Consider the following 14,752-nt stretch of genomic DNA (forward strand, 5'->3'; position numbering starts at 1 on the left):
TGCATGAGATGGTTGCACATGGGGGAGTATTGCTCCAAATTCCAATACTACCTATCATATGTCTATTGGTATGTCACCTTTCCAAGCCTTGTATGCATAAGATGATTTATCTTTTGTTGACCTTGTTTTTGGAGATAGCCGGGCCCCTAAGGCCAAAGATTGGATACATGAGAGCCAAAACATTCTTAGGGCTCTCAAAGATAATTTGCAAACAACCCAAAATCAGCAGAAAATGTATGGGACAGCCACAGTGTCGAGAGACATTTTGAGGTGGGAAACTTGGTTTTCTTGCGTCTCTAGCCATACATGCAGTCCACGCTAAAGCAAAAGGGGGTCGAGTAGTTACAACCACGTTTTTAAGGGCCCTACAAGGTGACCAGGAGGATTGGTGAGGTGGCATACGTGTTGGAGCTTCCACTTGGAAGCAAGGTGCACAATGTTTTCCATGTCTCATGCCTCAAGAAGGTATTGGGACAACATGTGACAGCAGTCAGCGAGCTAGCTCCATTGGATGATGATGGGCATCTAGTTCTTGAGCCTAAGGATATTCAGGAGACCAGGGAGAGGAGATTGAGGAGTAGAGTTATCAGGGAATTTCTAATAAGGTGGAAAAACCTACCCAATGAGGATGCCACTTGGGAGGGTGAGCAGACACTTCAGCACCCATCTCTGCAATTGCTTTAAGGCAAGCAACATTTTGGCGGGGAGGACTGTGATATTCCCACTTGGCAAATATTGCTAAGTGAAAATACAATTTTGCTCAATTTTGATATTTTTGGTTTTCAACTTAGGAAAACTGGGTCGGAGGACCCTGCTTGCAATTTTTGGCTAAGAAAGTCTCCAACATAGGTGAAAAGAAGCAAATTGAACTCTTAGTGGATGGGGGGGGCCAACCCAAAAAGGAAATATGCACCCCTTAGACAATTCACACTTTTGCAAGGAGAAAGTCAAGAGGGGGTCGAAGCATGGGTCTCACATGGAGAAAAGGAAGCTCAAGGATAAATAGGGGAAGCATACATCATGTTGGCGTTTTTTTTGCATATTTGACAAACAAACTTACCTAGCACGCTTGAGTTGTTGAGCGAAGTTTGCAAGTGTTGTTCAGCACACGAACTTTCCGAGGGGAAAATTCAACTCTTTCTTTGGTGGACTTTGAGTGCCACCCAAGGAGAGCCATTGTTGCATTGAGGAGTTGTTCTGAAGGTATTTCTACGGGTTAATTCGTCGCATTTTGGAGCAGGTTGGCCATAGAAAAGGGACCACACATTTATGAGGAGAGTGAGCTATAGAGCAACATCATTTCTGGGAAATCAAGAGTACTTTCCCTTGGCATCTAACAGCAATTTTGCAGGGGATTTTCCAGTGGTTGGAGGGGCTACATTGCAAGACGAATTTCTCTCATCTGGGCTAGTGCAAAAGTGACTAGACTAGGCATGCGCAGTCATTGGTGAGGCCCACTCGTTGTGAGGGCTCATTCTGGGATTTTGGCAGTTGAGTTGGCTTGGAGGCATAAGGATAATTTTGGGGGAAATTACTCAACATTTTGGAGGACATATGCAACAGAATTTCCTAGGGGTTTGAATTACCCAGCTAGTTGAGGAGCACACTATAATTGGGGTGAATTTGAGAGATTGGAATTAGGCTCAACCCTTTCTGGGTCTTTGTTGGTTTCTTGAGGTGAGGCCAAGACTAATTTTTCAGAATATTCTGAGCACTCTATAGGGGGCAAACAACAACTTATTTCTAGCCAGAGGTTGCAGTTTTCTAAGGCCAACGCAGAAATAGAGGGAAAGTGCTTCCTAGCAGTTGGGAAACATAATGTCTCACCTGGGGTTGTCAAGCTTGCTTTAGCAAGGCCGAGTGCACATGTTCCATTCAGATTTGTACCTTCCTCTCGCATATATAATAAACGGCTCAGATTTGCGTAGTTTTTGGTTAAATTTGCGGATTACTTATTGCATGTTGGGTTTCATGTGTTGCATGTACAATTTTGGCCTTGTTTATCATTGTATTTCCTAGTAGGAATATGACAGAAAGAATCTAAGCGTATTGATTGTATGAGATTGTTGGTTATAACAATGGTGGGAAAATGATGCCTACGAGCATGAGAATGATGGTAGCTAAGGAGAAATATCCACAGTTGAGATTCCCTTGAGTTTCTATAATTGATATTTCCTAGCTAGTAGCACTAGCGCCTTGGAAAAAAGTGGAACAACGTTGTACCAGAGCCTGGGAAAGAAGTGGAACAGCCTAAGGGGTTGAATTGCAGAGAAAGGGGTTCCTTAATTTTGGGTTGTGCAGGCTATGGGAGAAAGAGAGCTAATAAATTGGGATCGTTGTGGTTGAGAAAAGTGTAAGAATTTAATAGTTGATTGATGTGTAAGACTTAGAGTCAGTGTAGCCTCTTGTCCTTGTGGACTCATAGCCTCAGCTCAAGGGTGGCCCACTACTGAGAGAGGTGGAGCAATGAGGTCTATGGTTAGTTGAAATGTTCAACGTCTACAGTGAGTTAGTGTAATTGTCTTTCAAAGATAAGTTCTATATTCTGTGTACTATGATTTCATCTATGTTAATCACATTTTAATGTTGTATCTTGCTTGAGTTGATGATGAGTTCATTTTCATAGGATTATGTGTGAGCCTATAACTATTAATATGGTTCTTGATTGTTGCATCCACTTGCATCATGCTTCGTGTTTATTTTAATAATATTGGTATCAAAAGTTTCGAATTCATACCGAGAACTTAAATTCTTGAGGGTACCCATTGCATTGGGTACGTTACAGATTGATATTAGAGCACCGGTTGTAGCTCTCAAGTTGTGTGGGCCTGCAGTAGCACAGGCCAACACAGAGAGTACCTTAGTAGGCAAAGTCAATTTTGAAACTTTAGAAAAATTTTGAAGTTTTCGTACATTGACATCAATAACAATGAGGGTGACATCATTATTTACATGGTGATGATGTGGACCGTCCACAATGGCAAGTGCACAAGAGGTGGGACACATTGACATCGATGCCATGACCACAAGGTAATGTAAAGGACCTTGGGAAGTGGTAGTGCAAATGTTGCCATTGAACCTATAACCAATGAGAAGACACCATGTGGAGGAAGGGCAATTTTCGATTTACGAGGCCTTAGTGACTTATTATTCCCTTACTCCTCAAAGTCTCATGATGAATCATGATCATTGATCTCTACTCCATCTTTATCGTCCAACTAAGCACATGCTAAGTTTGAATTATTTAACCTCGGCACATCTAAGCGGCCCATAAAGGATTCTTGTCATAGATCTAGATCAAGGATGAGAAATATGCATGCCAAGGAAAAACGTGCAGGATAGGACACCCCACTAATAATACGAGCTAATGAGATGGTGCCATCTGGTAGCTCGATACCAGTGGGGCAATGCAAGGGAAAAGGTGCAGGATAGGACACCCCGCTAATAGTATGGGCTAATGAAATGGTGCCATGTGGTAGCTCGGTACTAATGGGGCCCCAAATGTAATAAATATAATATTGAAGCACAAAGGTAAGGAAAGAAAAGGAAGATAGGAGGGTAAGAGGGATGATGAGGCAAGGTTAGGGTGGCGAAAATAGGGACATGGCATAACCTGAGAGGCGAAAAGAGGGGCATGGCATAACCTGAGAGTCCCAAGGTGCCATAATAGCAACCACATCAATGGGATTGCCACATCAACAGATGATACCCTATGTTTTATTAAAAAAAGGAGAAGAATTGTCTGGAGCCAAATTTTTATTTTGGCCATAACATAGGCATATTAACTAAAAACAAATAAAATTCTATGGGTATATCCACAGTGGAGAGAGCTACAGAAATGCCATTGAACTAGTGATTTTTGAAGAATAGGTTGGCACTCTTTAACAGAGCCCTTGTTGCTAATAAGGATTTTACAATGCGTCACGAAAGCAAACATGAGAATACCCAATGGAGCTTTTGGCTAGATTCCAAGGAGTTTGAAAGGGGGATGCAAAAACATGTCAAAATCCACTATTCCATGCAACTTTTGGGGGGATTTCTAGGATTTTCAAAGGAGGAAAAGGGATGCTACATCACAAAACTAAAAATATTCATTTACTCAACATTTTACCTACTCATCAATCTAGACTACTTTGCCTTAATAGAGATTTTCCTATGTAGCATGGGTTCGCAAACCCCATAAATCTAGACTACTTTGCCTTAATAGAGATTTCCTATGTAGCATGGATTCACGGACCCATCCTGGGTTCTCGTCCCTATGAACCGGGTGCCGGAGCGGGTACTTCCCAAATGAACCCAAATAAACCTGATACTTCCCATAAGAACCCGGTACTTAGTAGCTTCGGGCTGGGTTCTTTTGCATAAACAAGTTCATCGAACCTCGAAATTGGGTGCATGAACCCCGAAAATGGGTGCGGGAGGGATTCTTGAGTGGCGCGCGGCAAGGAAAAAAAATTCATAAAACAAAAGCAAATTTTAATAGTTATGTTGATTACTCTAATACTAAGAATATGTGTGTTTATGTTGATTATTGTCTACCTTGTTGATCTGTGGACTCTCTTTTATGCCAAGCAGCGTGCAATGCCATATCCTAGTTCACTGGGAGTTGAATGGGTTTAATTTCTGTTGTTGTAGTTTAGCATTCTTTTCCATCTGTTGGGTAAGTCCCAGGGATCACCACCAAGAACCTTGCCAATACATCAATCTGAGAATGTACACTTCAGATGCAACATTCTACACCTAACTTTCTAGAAGAATGGTCAATGTTATGTTTTTGGTAATTCTTTGTTATGTCAATGTAAATAAAGGACAACTGCTTATTTACTTTGAAAGAACCTTACTGCTATTGTTTTGCAACATGTTATTTTTCTACACATCATCTAACATCTAGCTGCCATCATGGAAATGCCTTAGGGCAAATTTTGAATGTAGTATGACAATGGACATATACTTATGATTCTAATATCTATTATCATGATTCACATCAATATGTAAATTCAAAATTGCAATTTCCAGTTGATATCAAATTTCAAAGTGAATATTCATGTTTAAGTCTTTAAATGATTTATTTTTCTTGTTGTAAGTTGGAAGATTTCAAAATTCATATATATTATAATTTATAAAACATATATCTATATATATATATATATATATATATATATATATATATATATATATATAACCCCGACAAACCCATGTACTCTATTTCAAAGAGTGACGCACCCTTCCCTGAACCCACGTTTCCTGGCGACATAAAGATTTTGATTTTGCTTAGTTTGGTAGATTAGAGAAAAGTGAAAGAAAAAAAAAATTGACAATTCAATATTGATTTAAAATTTAACTGGAGCATCAGATTTTCAATCTAAAAATTGTTGTGTACTCACAATCGTGAATATTACCAATGCATAATACAAAAGCTTTCTTAGCTTCTAAAATATTTTCTTCTGCAAATGGCAAAAGATGGCCCTTGAACCAGATTGTGCCAGTGAGAAAAATGCACAAGTTGGATAAAAATGATAATTTTACAAAACCATAACTTTCAGCGCAAAGATCAGAGTGAAGCATACGTATAGTCATTGGAAAGCTAATCTGTAAGTATGGTCATTGGAAATCTAATCCATTAGAGATTAAGCATTGCTTAGAACTTGTAAAAGTGTTACATGAATCTTCATAAATTGAGAAGAAAAGGAACCTATAGCTCTAATTGACAAAAATTTATAGCATGCAATGATTGTTTGCACATTTTGTAGAATTAGGGTGTATAAGAAGAAGTTGAGCTCAAGGTTGCAAATCAAAGACATGGAGGATTCACAAAGAGCCTAGAACCATGAAAGAGAAGCTAAAGGCATAAACGTCAATTTAGGTGATGATGAACCAAGATCTAATTGACTTAGAAGCAAGGTGGAACCAATAGAGTTGGTAGAAACTATGAGGAGCCTAAGGATCGATTTGTAGAGCTACAACACTTATAATGGAAGAATAATAAGAGCACGAGAGGAGCAAAATCAAATACACAATTTTTGCAAAGTCAAAATCAACTGCAAAGTCAAATAAAGAATGGATCATGTTCAAAACATGAGGATGGCAGACCTCATGCAAGGAGGGGCAACTACAGAGGATCTAGGCACTCTAGAAGTGCTACTGGAGCTCAAAGATCACACTACTCACCCACTCATTCAACCAAGATCTTTTGTGCATTTGTTGAGACAAGGAGCAATCCAAAAGTGTCCCATTTTAGGCATCAAAGAAGATATGAACTTGGCACCTTGCCAGGTGAGCTTAGGAAGCTTAAGCCACCAACCTTTGATGGTGAAAAACAAAAGGGGAGATGGTGTTAAAACTTGGTTGCTTTGGATCAAAAAAAAATTTCCAATTACATAGATATTTGTCTAACCTAGAAGCCAGGATTGCCATATTATACCATTTGCAAGGAAAAGCCTCTATGTAGTGGGACCAATTGAAGCAACTTAAGCACATTGATGAGAAAATGATTTCTTGGAAGTAGTTCAAGAAATATTTCCAGCAACAATTTGTTTCAAAGCATTGCTATGACATATAGATAACCCTGAAACTTTGGTAGAGACTATTAGAAAATCCAAGTACTTGTATGAGCAAGACAAAGGTAGAGAAACTTTTCAGAAGTCTTGGAAGGATATGAAGGAAATCTAAACAAAAAAAGAAAGGATTAAAACCTCCTTTCAATAGAAACAATCCTAATAAATATCAGCAAAAGCAAAAAACTTAGAATGAATCCAAAATCAAACTCCTTGGGAAAAGGGGAAGGCCACCAATCAAATGTTGGGGATGCAAAGGAAAGCACCAGTACAAAGATTGCTCTTATAGAAAAGACAAATGAGGAATCTACACAACATTCAAGAGGCTAATATAGTGCAAGAAATTGGCACAAATATTACAAGGACATATGCAGTGCTAAAAAACAATGTTCCACGGGGTCGCATCCCCCTGCCTAGGGGTCGAGTTTCCGAGCTCCCCCGCACTTCGGGGACTTGGGGACGACAGGGGGTCGTTTCCCCATGCTCCCAAAAAACAGGGTATGGAGGAGTCTCCAAAGAGGTCGTTTCTTAAAAAAAGGGGGACGAATCCACAAATCGGGGTTGTACGGGGACAACTGGGGTCGTTTCAACTCCAAAAAATTGATTTTTTTTTAAATCATAAATCATAAAATTAAAATATTAGTTATATTAATATGATTTGGGTTTCGTCGTCCGGTTTAGGTTTATATTTCAATGTTTTATTGCTGCTGGACGTCAAACCATTGAGCCATCATAGTTGTCTACCATCAAATGAGCCGTTCAGTTCAGTGACCAGTCGCACTTCGAAGTTTCGTTCAGTTCAGTGATACACTGATATGTGAAGTTCGTTGTTCCATTGCGCCCACACCGTGCCGCCATCTCTGCTGGAGTTCAAAGCCCACACCGTGCCGCCATCACTGCTGGAGTTCGAAGCCCGCACTGTGCCGTTGTTCATAACTTCATTCCAGAATCCGCCCATCGCCGCCGTCGCAACTCGGATCTCTAGAGTGGGAGTCTGTCGCCTGACCAGCCACCAGAATCACCACAGTGAGTGCGCCTAACAACCTCACTGTATTTTTTTTATTTTATTTGTAAATTTAAAAAAAAAATATTCCCTGTTAACTCAGGCTGTAGGTTGTCAACTGAGTCTGTCACTCTATTTTTAATTTATTTTTATTTTTATTTTTTTTGTAAAACACTGAAACAGTAAATGTTAAAAATTTATTTCCCGAATCCGGGTGTCTGATGGAAACATAGGTACGTGGTTAGCGGTTTGGATGGGCGCGTGGTTGATTTTCACCGCCACACATCCTCTCACGGCTCTGGTCATAACTCCTCCTCTGGTCCAGCTTAATGAGACTTTAATGACGCCAGTACATCCATTTACGCAGGTTAATTTCTTGATCATGGCGCTATTAACTTGCCATAAACGCGTTTATCCCCCCTGCTCTGGCTCCTCCTCCATTGTAGTTGCAGCGGTTTGTTCTCGGCCTCTCTCAGGAGTAAACCAGGCTCTGGTTCGCTGGAGGAGCTTCGGGCTTTGCCCTCAAGCCATCCTCTATTTCCCCTGCTCTTTTGCTTGCCACCAGCTTGCTGCCTTGAGCACTGAAGCCAAGTTAGTTTTTTTCCTTCACTGCTTCCTTCGTCTTCCAAGAAGCCAGGATCATCCTGCCCCTCCAGCTATGCCGAAACTGCGACAGCGGATGAGTTGCAGAAGGGGCAGCTCTCGCGGGCAAATTGGGCGCCAGGCTGCCTCCTCCACGACAGACTCTTCAACCTCCTGCCCGGACCTTCGCTCAGACAGGTACCCTGCTACTCGGAGTGGACGGGGTAGGGGCAGAGGATTACAGATAATAGCTCCGAGCTCCTTCCAATCCATGACTAATGCCGCTCGGTTACGTTTCCCCTGCAGTCATGGCACTTCTTCCTTTATGGCCACGGTCACCATTGAGCTTAGCGAGCTCAATTCAGGTCAAGGGGCTGGTTCCCTCAGAGCGACTTCGGACAGGCCGGCGGAAGACAAACCAGGCCCCATCCAGACAAACCTCGATCAGAGCAAAGCTTCAGGCTCTGGTAAAGGCAAAGCTTCTCAAAGCATGAAGAATCAGGCGAGCTCCTCTGATGACGACGATGATTACAAGTATGGATGCCGCATCACCGAGGAGCCGCCTGATCCCTCTCCTGATGCTTAATCAGGTTGGTTCTTTCTGGTTTTCTTGGATTTCAGCCAGCTCGAGAAGGTTCACTCATCATTGTCCTAGATATGTTGACAAATGCATTAGCTCATGCTGCCAGTTTTTCATACGAAAGGGGCATTCTGCCAGCCTTCAGTTTCCAATTTCAGTCACAGTCATAGTTACCTCTGTTTTCAGTTATGGGTTGTCGTGTAGCTGGTCACAGCTACCAAGTCTAGTTTCACTGTTTTGGTTGTCGTATAGCACCGGTTTAATTCTCAATTCCGAGTACAACTATGGGGTTTTCTGTATTTTTGCCTTACTCATGACCAGGCTCTCTACAGTTCTTGAGGGCAATACTCTACTGGATTTTGGCATACAGATATGCTTTGCTTGTAATCATGCCGCAATTTTGGGCTAGCTCCACGAGGTCAAGGCCTCTGTGTAAAATATTTTTGTATTAATATAGAAGTAGCCATATTCAGAAAAAAAATAAAAAATAAAATAAAATAAAATAAAATAAATAAATAAATAAATAAAATAAAAAAAAATAAAAAATGTTAAAAATTTATTATTTTCATTTTATTTTTTGATTTTCGAATTTCATAGTGTTGTTGACTATGTAAAATGCTAAAATCATTTTAGTGTTTTACACGGTCAACAATACTGAAAGTCTGAAATTCGAAAATTAAAAAAAAAAAAGTTAGAAAAATAAAAAATTTAACATTTACTGTTTTACAAAAAAAAAAAAATACAGTGACATTGGACAACCTTTTAAGTTTACTGTTTTTTGTAAATTTACACAGTCAATAGTAAATTAAAAATTTGTATTTTAATTTATTTTCATTGTGTATCAATATGCATATGCGATAATTTTTTTATTAAAAATAAAATTTAAATTTAAACAGTAAACTGGAACCCTTGTTGCAGCCTACAAGTTACATTGAACTTACAACCATGAGTTATTCTAGGAACAGTGAGGACACCGACAGTGACAACAGCTACAGTGGTAGTGAGTCACATGATGCCCAAGAAGAAATAGAAATTGAAAGCAGTCACAGGAGGGCAGGAACTGGAAATCAGAATAGGCCTTTGCATGGTGTAGATTCTGGAGGCCCACCAAGAGATCTGGAAAAATTTGCAAAGGGGACATTTAATCCTCTAAAACCACTTCTAATCTATGTAACCAAACTACCGAAAAAAAATCCAAAAGTTGGTGGTGGCTCACGTGATTGGGTCTGCAATATTTGTGGGCATCACTTTGTTGGCAACTATACCAGGGTGAAGCAACACAATTTGGCTATTACAGGTAAAGGAGTCAATATGTGTCCCTCAAATAAACTGAATTCAGCTCAAAGAGAGAAACTTTGGAGGCTAGAAAGGGCAGCCACTAGAAAAGGATTGTTTTCTAGCAGACATGTTGATCCATCCACAAATATTCCTCCATCCAGTGCTTTATCAAAAAGGACAGGTTTCTACTAGTGCATCTCGTTCTTGTGCAATGGGTGCTACAGTGTCTGGGATGTACAACATTCTAGATCGAGATGACACAGATGATGCAATTAGCAAATTTCTTTTTGCCAATGGAATTCCCTTCCATGTTGTTCGTTCTCTTTATTATAAGGAAATGGTCCAAGCAATTGCAAGAATAGGGCCTTCATATGTACCACCCAGAGAACATAAGCTATGAACAACAATTTTAGATAGCTAAGTGTCCAAAATTAATGTGCAAAAAGAGAGAATGAGACAAACATGGTTGAGGTTTGGTTGCTCTATTGTTATGGATGGATGGACTGACATCCGAAAACGCCCACTAATCAACATCATAGTGACATCTTCAGAAGGTCCATTCTTTCTTAAAGCTGTTCACTATTTTGGAAAGCGCAAGGATGCATCTTTCCAATTTGAGCTTCTTCGAGAAACTATAGAGGATGTTGGGTCTGATAGTGTGGTGCAGGTTGTGACAGATGCAACAGCAATTTGTAGATCAATTAGGTTATTGATTCAAAGCACGTATTAACATATTTTTTGGACTCCTTGTTGTGTGCATGCACTCAATAATGCACTGAAGGACATTGGCAAGATTCAATGGATATCAGACTTGGTGACAGCTGCAAGAGATATGCAGATGTTTATCTGCAACCACCACACCTCCTTAGCCATGTACAGGGCTCACACGAGGAAGGAATTCCTCAAGCCCACTGATATTAGATATGCTAGCTATTTTCTCTTATTGGAGAGGATGTTAGAGGTACAAGCACCTCTACAATCCTTGGTTGTGAGTTCAGAGTGGGGAACGTGGTCAGAATCAAAGACAGACACGAGGAAGGTCAAGCTTCAGGGGTTGGACAATGATTGGTGGGCAGATTGTTCTTATTTGGTATCATTCTTGGGCCCGATTGTGAAGGTCATTCGTTACACTGATTCAAATGCTCCTAGTCTTGGAGAAATCTATGAGACCTTTGATAGCATGTTGGGTTGTGTGAAGGCAGCCATTCAACAGAGGGAGCCCTCATTAGAGTTCTATACATCCCAGATTCAACCCATCACTCAGCATAGGTGGGATCGCATGAACACACCTTTGCACATGGCAGCATATGCATTAAACCCAAAATGGTATGTTGAAAGACCTGGGAGGGTGACTCCTATTGATGATCTTGAGGTGAAGAATGGCTTCCTAGATGCAATTGCAAAGATGTACAATGAGGAAGGGGAAAGATTTCGAAGACAATTTGTTCAGTTTGCATCTCTTAGTGGCCCCTTCAACACACATGGTGCTCGGGCAGATCGCATAGATCTAGCCCAAGATGACCAGATTGGTTGGTGGAGGATGCATGGGGATGGTGCTCCAGAGCTCAAACATCTAGCTATGTGTTTGTTGTCTCAGATTGCTAGTTCCTCTGCAGCGGAGAGGAATTGGTCCACATATAGCTTCATCCACTTTATCAAGAGGAACAAGCTTACCTCTAAAAGAGCGGAGAAGTTAGTTGTTGTGCATAGTGCCCTACATCTTGAGAATAGGAAGACACATGAGTATTTGAAGGGACCAGCAACACGATGGGATGTTGATCCAGAGGATGATGCACATGTAGATATGGAGGAGAGACTTGATGAGAGATAGATGGGGTTGGTTGGTGTGCCACCTAGCATGTTTGAGAATGCTAGTGATTCAGATTCAGATGGTGATATGGTTGATCCTGATTTATTCATGCAGCAACTGGATGCAAGACTAGCGGGGCATTACCTTGAGGTTTGAGCAAAACTATGCTCGTTTATCTTTTGATATGTTGATGTTTTTATGTTATTCTGACTCTATAAAATTTTGACTCTTGATGTATCAGACTTGACTTTTATAATTTTATGTCAATATTCAGTATTCAATGTTCATGGTAGGAAGTGGAACATCAATATGGTTTAATAAATTAATCATAATGTATGATGTATGATTATAAATTATAATTTTAAATTTATATGATAATGATATTCATATCAATGATCATACTTTGCAGCTTTTAAGTTTTCATTTTAAATTTGTTTCAGTTATATGATTCATCGATTTATAAATTATATTTTATATTTATAAGTTTTTAAGACCCTAACGTCCCCCCACGTTTCCTAAAAATTGGTGGGGAGCTTTTGCATAGGCCGCTCCCTCGCCTCCTCGTCCCAGAACCTTGGTGAAACATTGCTAAAAAATCGATAGGCGAAACATCAATCCCATATGATTGAGTTGGAAGGTAATATTATAAGTTAGGTTGTTGATATTTTAATTGATCTTAAAATAGTGGATAAATTTCAATTGATGAAAAGCCAACATGAAAGATCATGTTTGATTTAGCTAGCCATTCGGACCAAAAGAAGGATCAATGAGATTGTGAGAGGCTATCCAATAGATCTAAATGGAGTGAATAGAAATGTCGATCTAAATACCATAGCAATGGGATGATATGATATCATTATTGGAATGGATAGGTTGAACAAGCATTATGCTATCTTAAATTGCCATAACAAGATTTTCACTTGTCTTGATGAAGAAGGAAAGCAAAGATATATACAAGGAATTCCAAGATCCATTTCCATAAGGGAAATGCAGTTGAAGAGATGTTTCGAGAAAGGACATAAATTGTACACAGCGCATGTATAAGAGCCAAACAAGACTAAAGGGCCAAGCCTTGAGAATTTTTTAATGTTGTAGAAGATTGAGAATGTTTTTGAAAAAATATCAGGTTTGCCACCAAAGAAAGATTCTCTATTGATTTAATGCCCAAAATTGCCCCATTATCAAAGACTCCTTACAAAATGACCATACCAGAGTTAAAAGAATTACAAATGCAACTATAAGAAATGTTGAATTCGGGGTACATGCACCCAAATATCTCACCTTGGGGAGCACCAACAGTTTTTGTGAAAAAAGGATGGAACATCGAGGTTGTGTATTGACTTTAGACAACTAAATAAAGCAAGTGCTCTTTTTCCCAATAGCAAATTCACTATTTGGGGCACATCATTCCATAGGAAGGCATAGCAGAGAAGATTGACGCCATTAGAGAATGGTCGGCACCAAAAAATGCTTCAAAAGTAAGATCTTTTATGGGATTAGTGTGAAAAATCCTAATCCTCAAGGAACCCCTACTGTAGCAAATCTAAATCTACTTCACCTACATGATTTTAATTACATTCATCAAATTATTCTTCTGAATACTGAAGCAAATTACTTCTGCAGCCTACACTAAAATTTGATTACATGAAACAGAAAACTAAGCAAAGAACAAGATACATAGGACACAGTTTATTTTGGACAAAATAGTACCCCGAAAAACCCAATGTGGGAAAACCGGTGCAGCAGCTCTGAGGGTTTATTATTATGCAGGAGAAAATTCTGAATACAAATCTAGGATGCTCAACTAGCAATCCTTTACAAAGAAAATACTGGACAAAAGACTGGTGAAATGATCTCACCCTGTCACTGGAGAATCAATGACTGATCCTCAACTCTAGGAGGCTCTGTCACATTCTGATGGCCTCTGCATCAAAATGCATCACCCTGGGCAACTTCTGTGTCACCCCTCCTGGGTATTACGCTGCCTCTCTGCTCTAGACCTTCTAATGGCTGAGAAATCGACATTCCTGCCTCCAGTCTCACGCCCTAGCTTCCGGCACCTGAACTTTGAATTCCCTCTGCAGAAAGTCGACTTCACTTCACTGACTGTGTTGCCTCTGTGTCAGCACTGCGTAGGCCAGCGTCAACCCTCCTTTGGACGTCTTTTGTCCTTTCTCTGCCTTGTATTCTCCGGAAAGTCCTTCTCCCGGATTCTCACTGCCCCTCTGCTGCAAGATCTCCCCAATCGATTTTCCTCTGAGAACTTCTCATCTCAGAAAATCGATTTCCTCAATATCTCTGTGTGTTTCTAAATGAACCCCAAGCATCCTTATACTTTTCTTGCTGAGACTTCAACGACCGAGATTAAGTCTCTAGTCAACGGCTAAGATTAAAACTTGACTTGATCTGCCTTCTAGATCATTCTCAACCATATTTTGATTAATACCCATTAATATTTTAATTTTCCTAAGTTAGACTTAGGAACCCCATTAAAAATATTAATTATTTTAATAAAATACAATCCGGGTAGAATTTCACCAAATGGTTTCTGGGTTCTTTAGAACTCATGTACCTTAGCCTCTCCACAAATTTTCATGGCTAGAGCACATCCGATGCTACCAAAAACTAACACTCCCTCTTAGCAAGGAAAGTGCTCTAGCAACAATGTCCAACTGTCGAACTAACTCCTCTAGTCACTGCTCAACACTACTGCCCAGCAAGTGAGAATTCGAACTTTTTGGCAAAAAGTTCTCTAACGAGAAAATCCCCCTTCTATGTGTCTTCGCTCTTTTCCGACAGATTTCTGCCCCAGCAGAAACTGTGCCCTTCAAGCACTGCGCTGAGGCTCTATGTCACTCCCTCTGCGTCTGCAAACTCACGAGCTGGAAATCGTACCTCTCTATCGACTCTTTCAGAGAGAGATTTCCTCGGAATCTTTGCTTCCT

At 40.1% G+C, this 14,752-nt stretch overlaps 2 protein-coding genes across 2 annotated transcripts in view; one reads left to right on the plus strand and one right to left on the minus strand.

Moving 5' to 3' along the window:
• LOC149192328 (uncharacterized) overlaps nt 1-14,752 on the minus strand; it is an 82,020-nt gene that overhangs the window by 34,532 nt on the left and 32,736 nt on the right. The window lies entirely within an intron of this gene.
• LOC149192329 (uncharacterized) lies at nt 9,665-11,956 on the plus strand. Its single transcript, XM_089406904.1, has 5 exons — nt 9,665-10,016; nt 10,222-10,370; nt 10,590-10,689; nt 10,807-11,580; nt 11,922-11,956. The coding sequence occupies exons 1-5, from the start codon at nt 9,665-9,667 to the stop codon at nt 11,954-11,956; spliced, it is 1,410 nt and encodes a 469-aa protein (XP_089263030.1).

Source organism: Pinus tabuliformis, chromosome 2_2 (genome assembly GCF_031772625.1).
Source record: "Pinus tabuliformis cultivar Carrire ecotype Pingquan chromosome 2_2, CPIR1, whole genome shotgun sequence".
Classification (NCBI taxonomy): domain Eukaryota; kingdom Viridiplantae; phylum Streptophyta; class Pinopsida; order Pinales; family Pinaceae; genus Pinus; species Pinus tabuliformis.

Excerpts from the sequence above, each read along its gene's own strand:
- LOC149192329 (XM_089406904.1), top strand. The coding sequence starts at position 9,665 with ATGAGTTATTCTAGGAACAGTGAGGACACCGACAGTGACAACAGCTAC. Across the intron at positions 10,017-10,221 it reads ACACAATTTGGCTATTACAG|TGTCTGGGATGTACAACATT; the intron begins GTAAAGGAGTCA and ends TGGGTGCTACAG. Across the intron at positions 10,371-10,589 it reads CAAGAATAGGGCCTTCATAT|CGCAAGGATGCATCTTTCCA; the intron begins GTACCACCCAGA and ends TATTTTGGAAAG.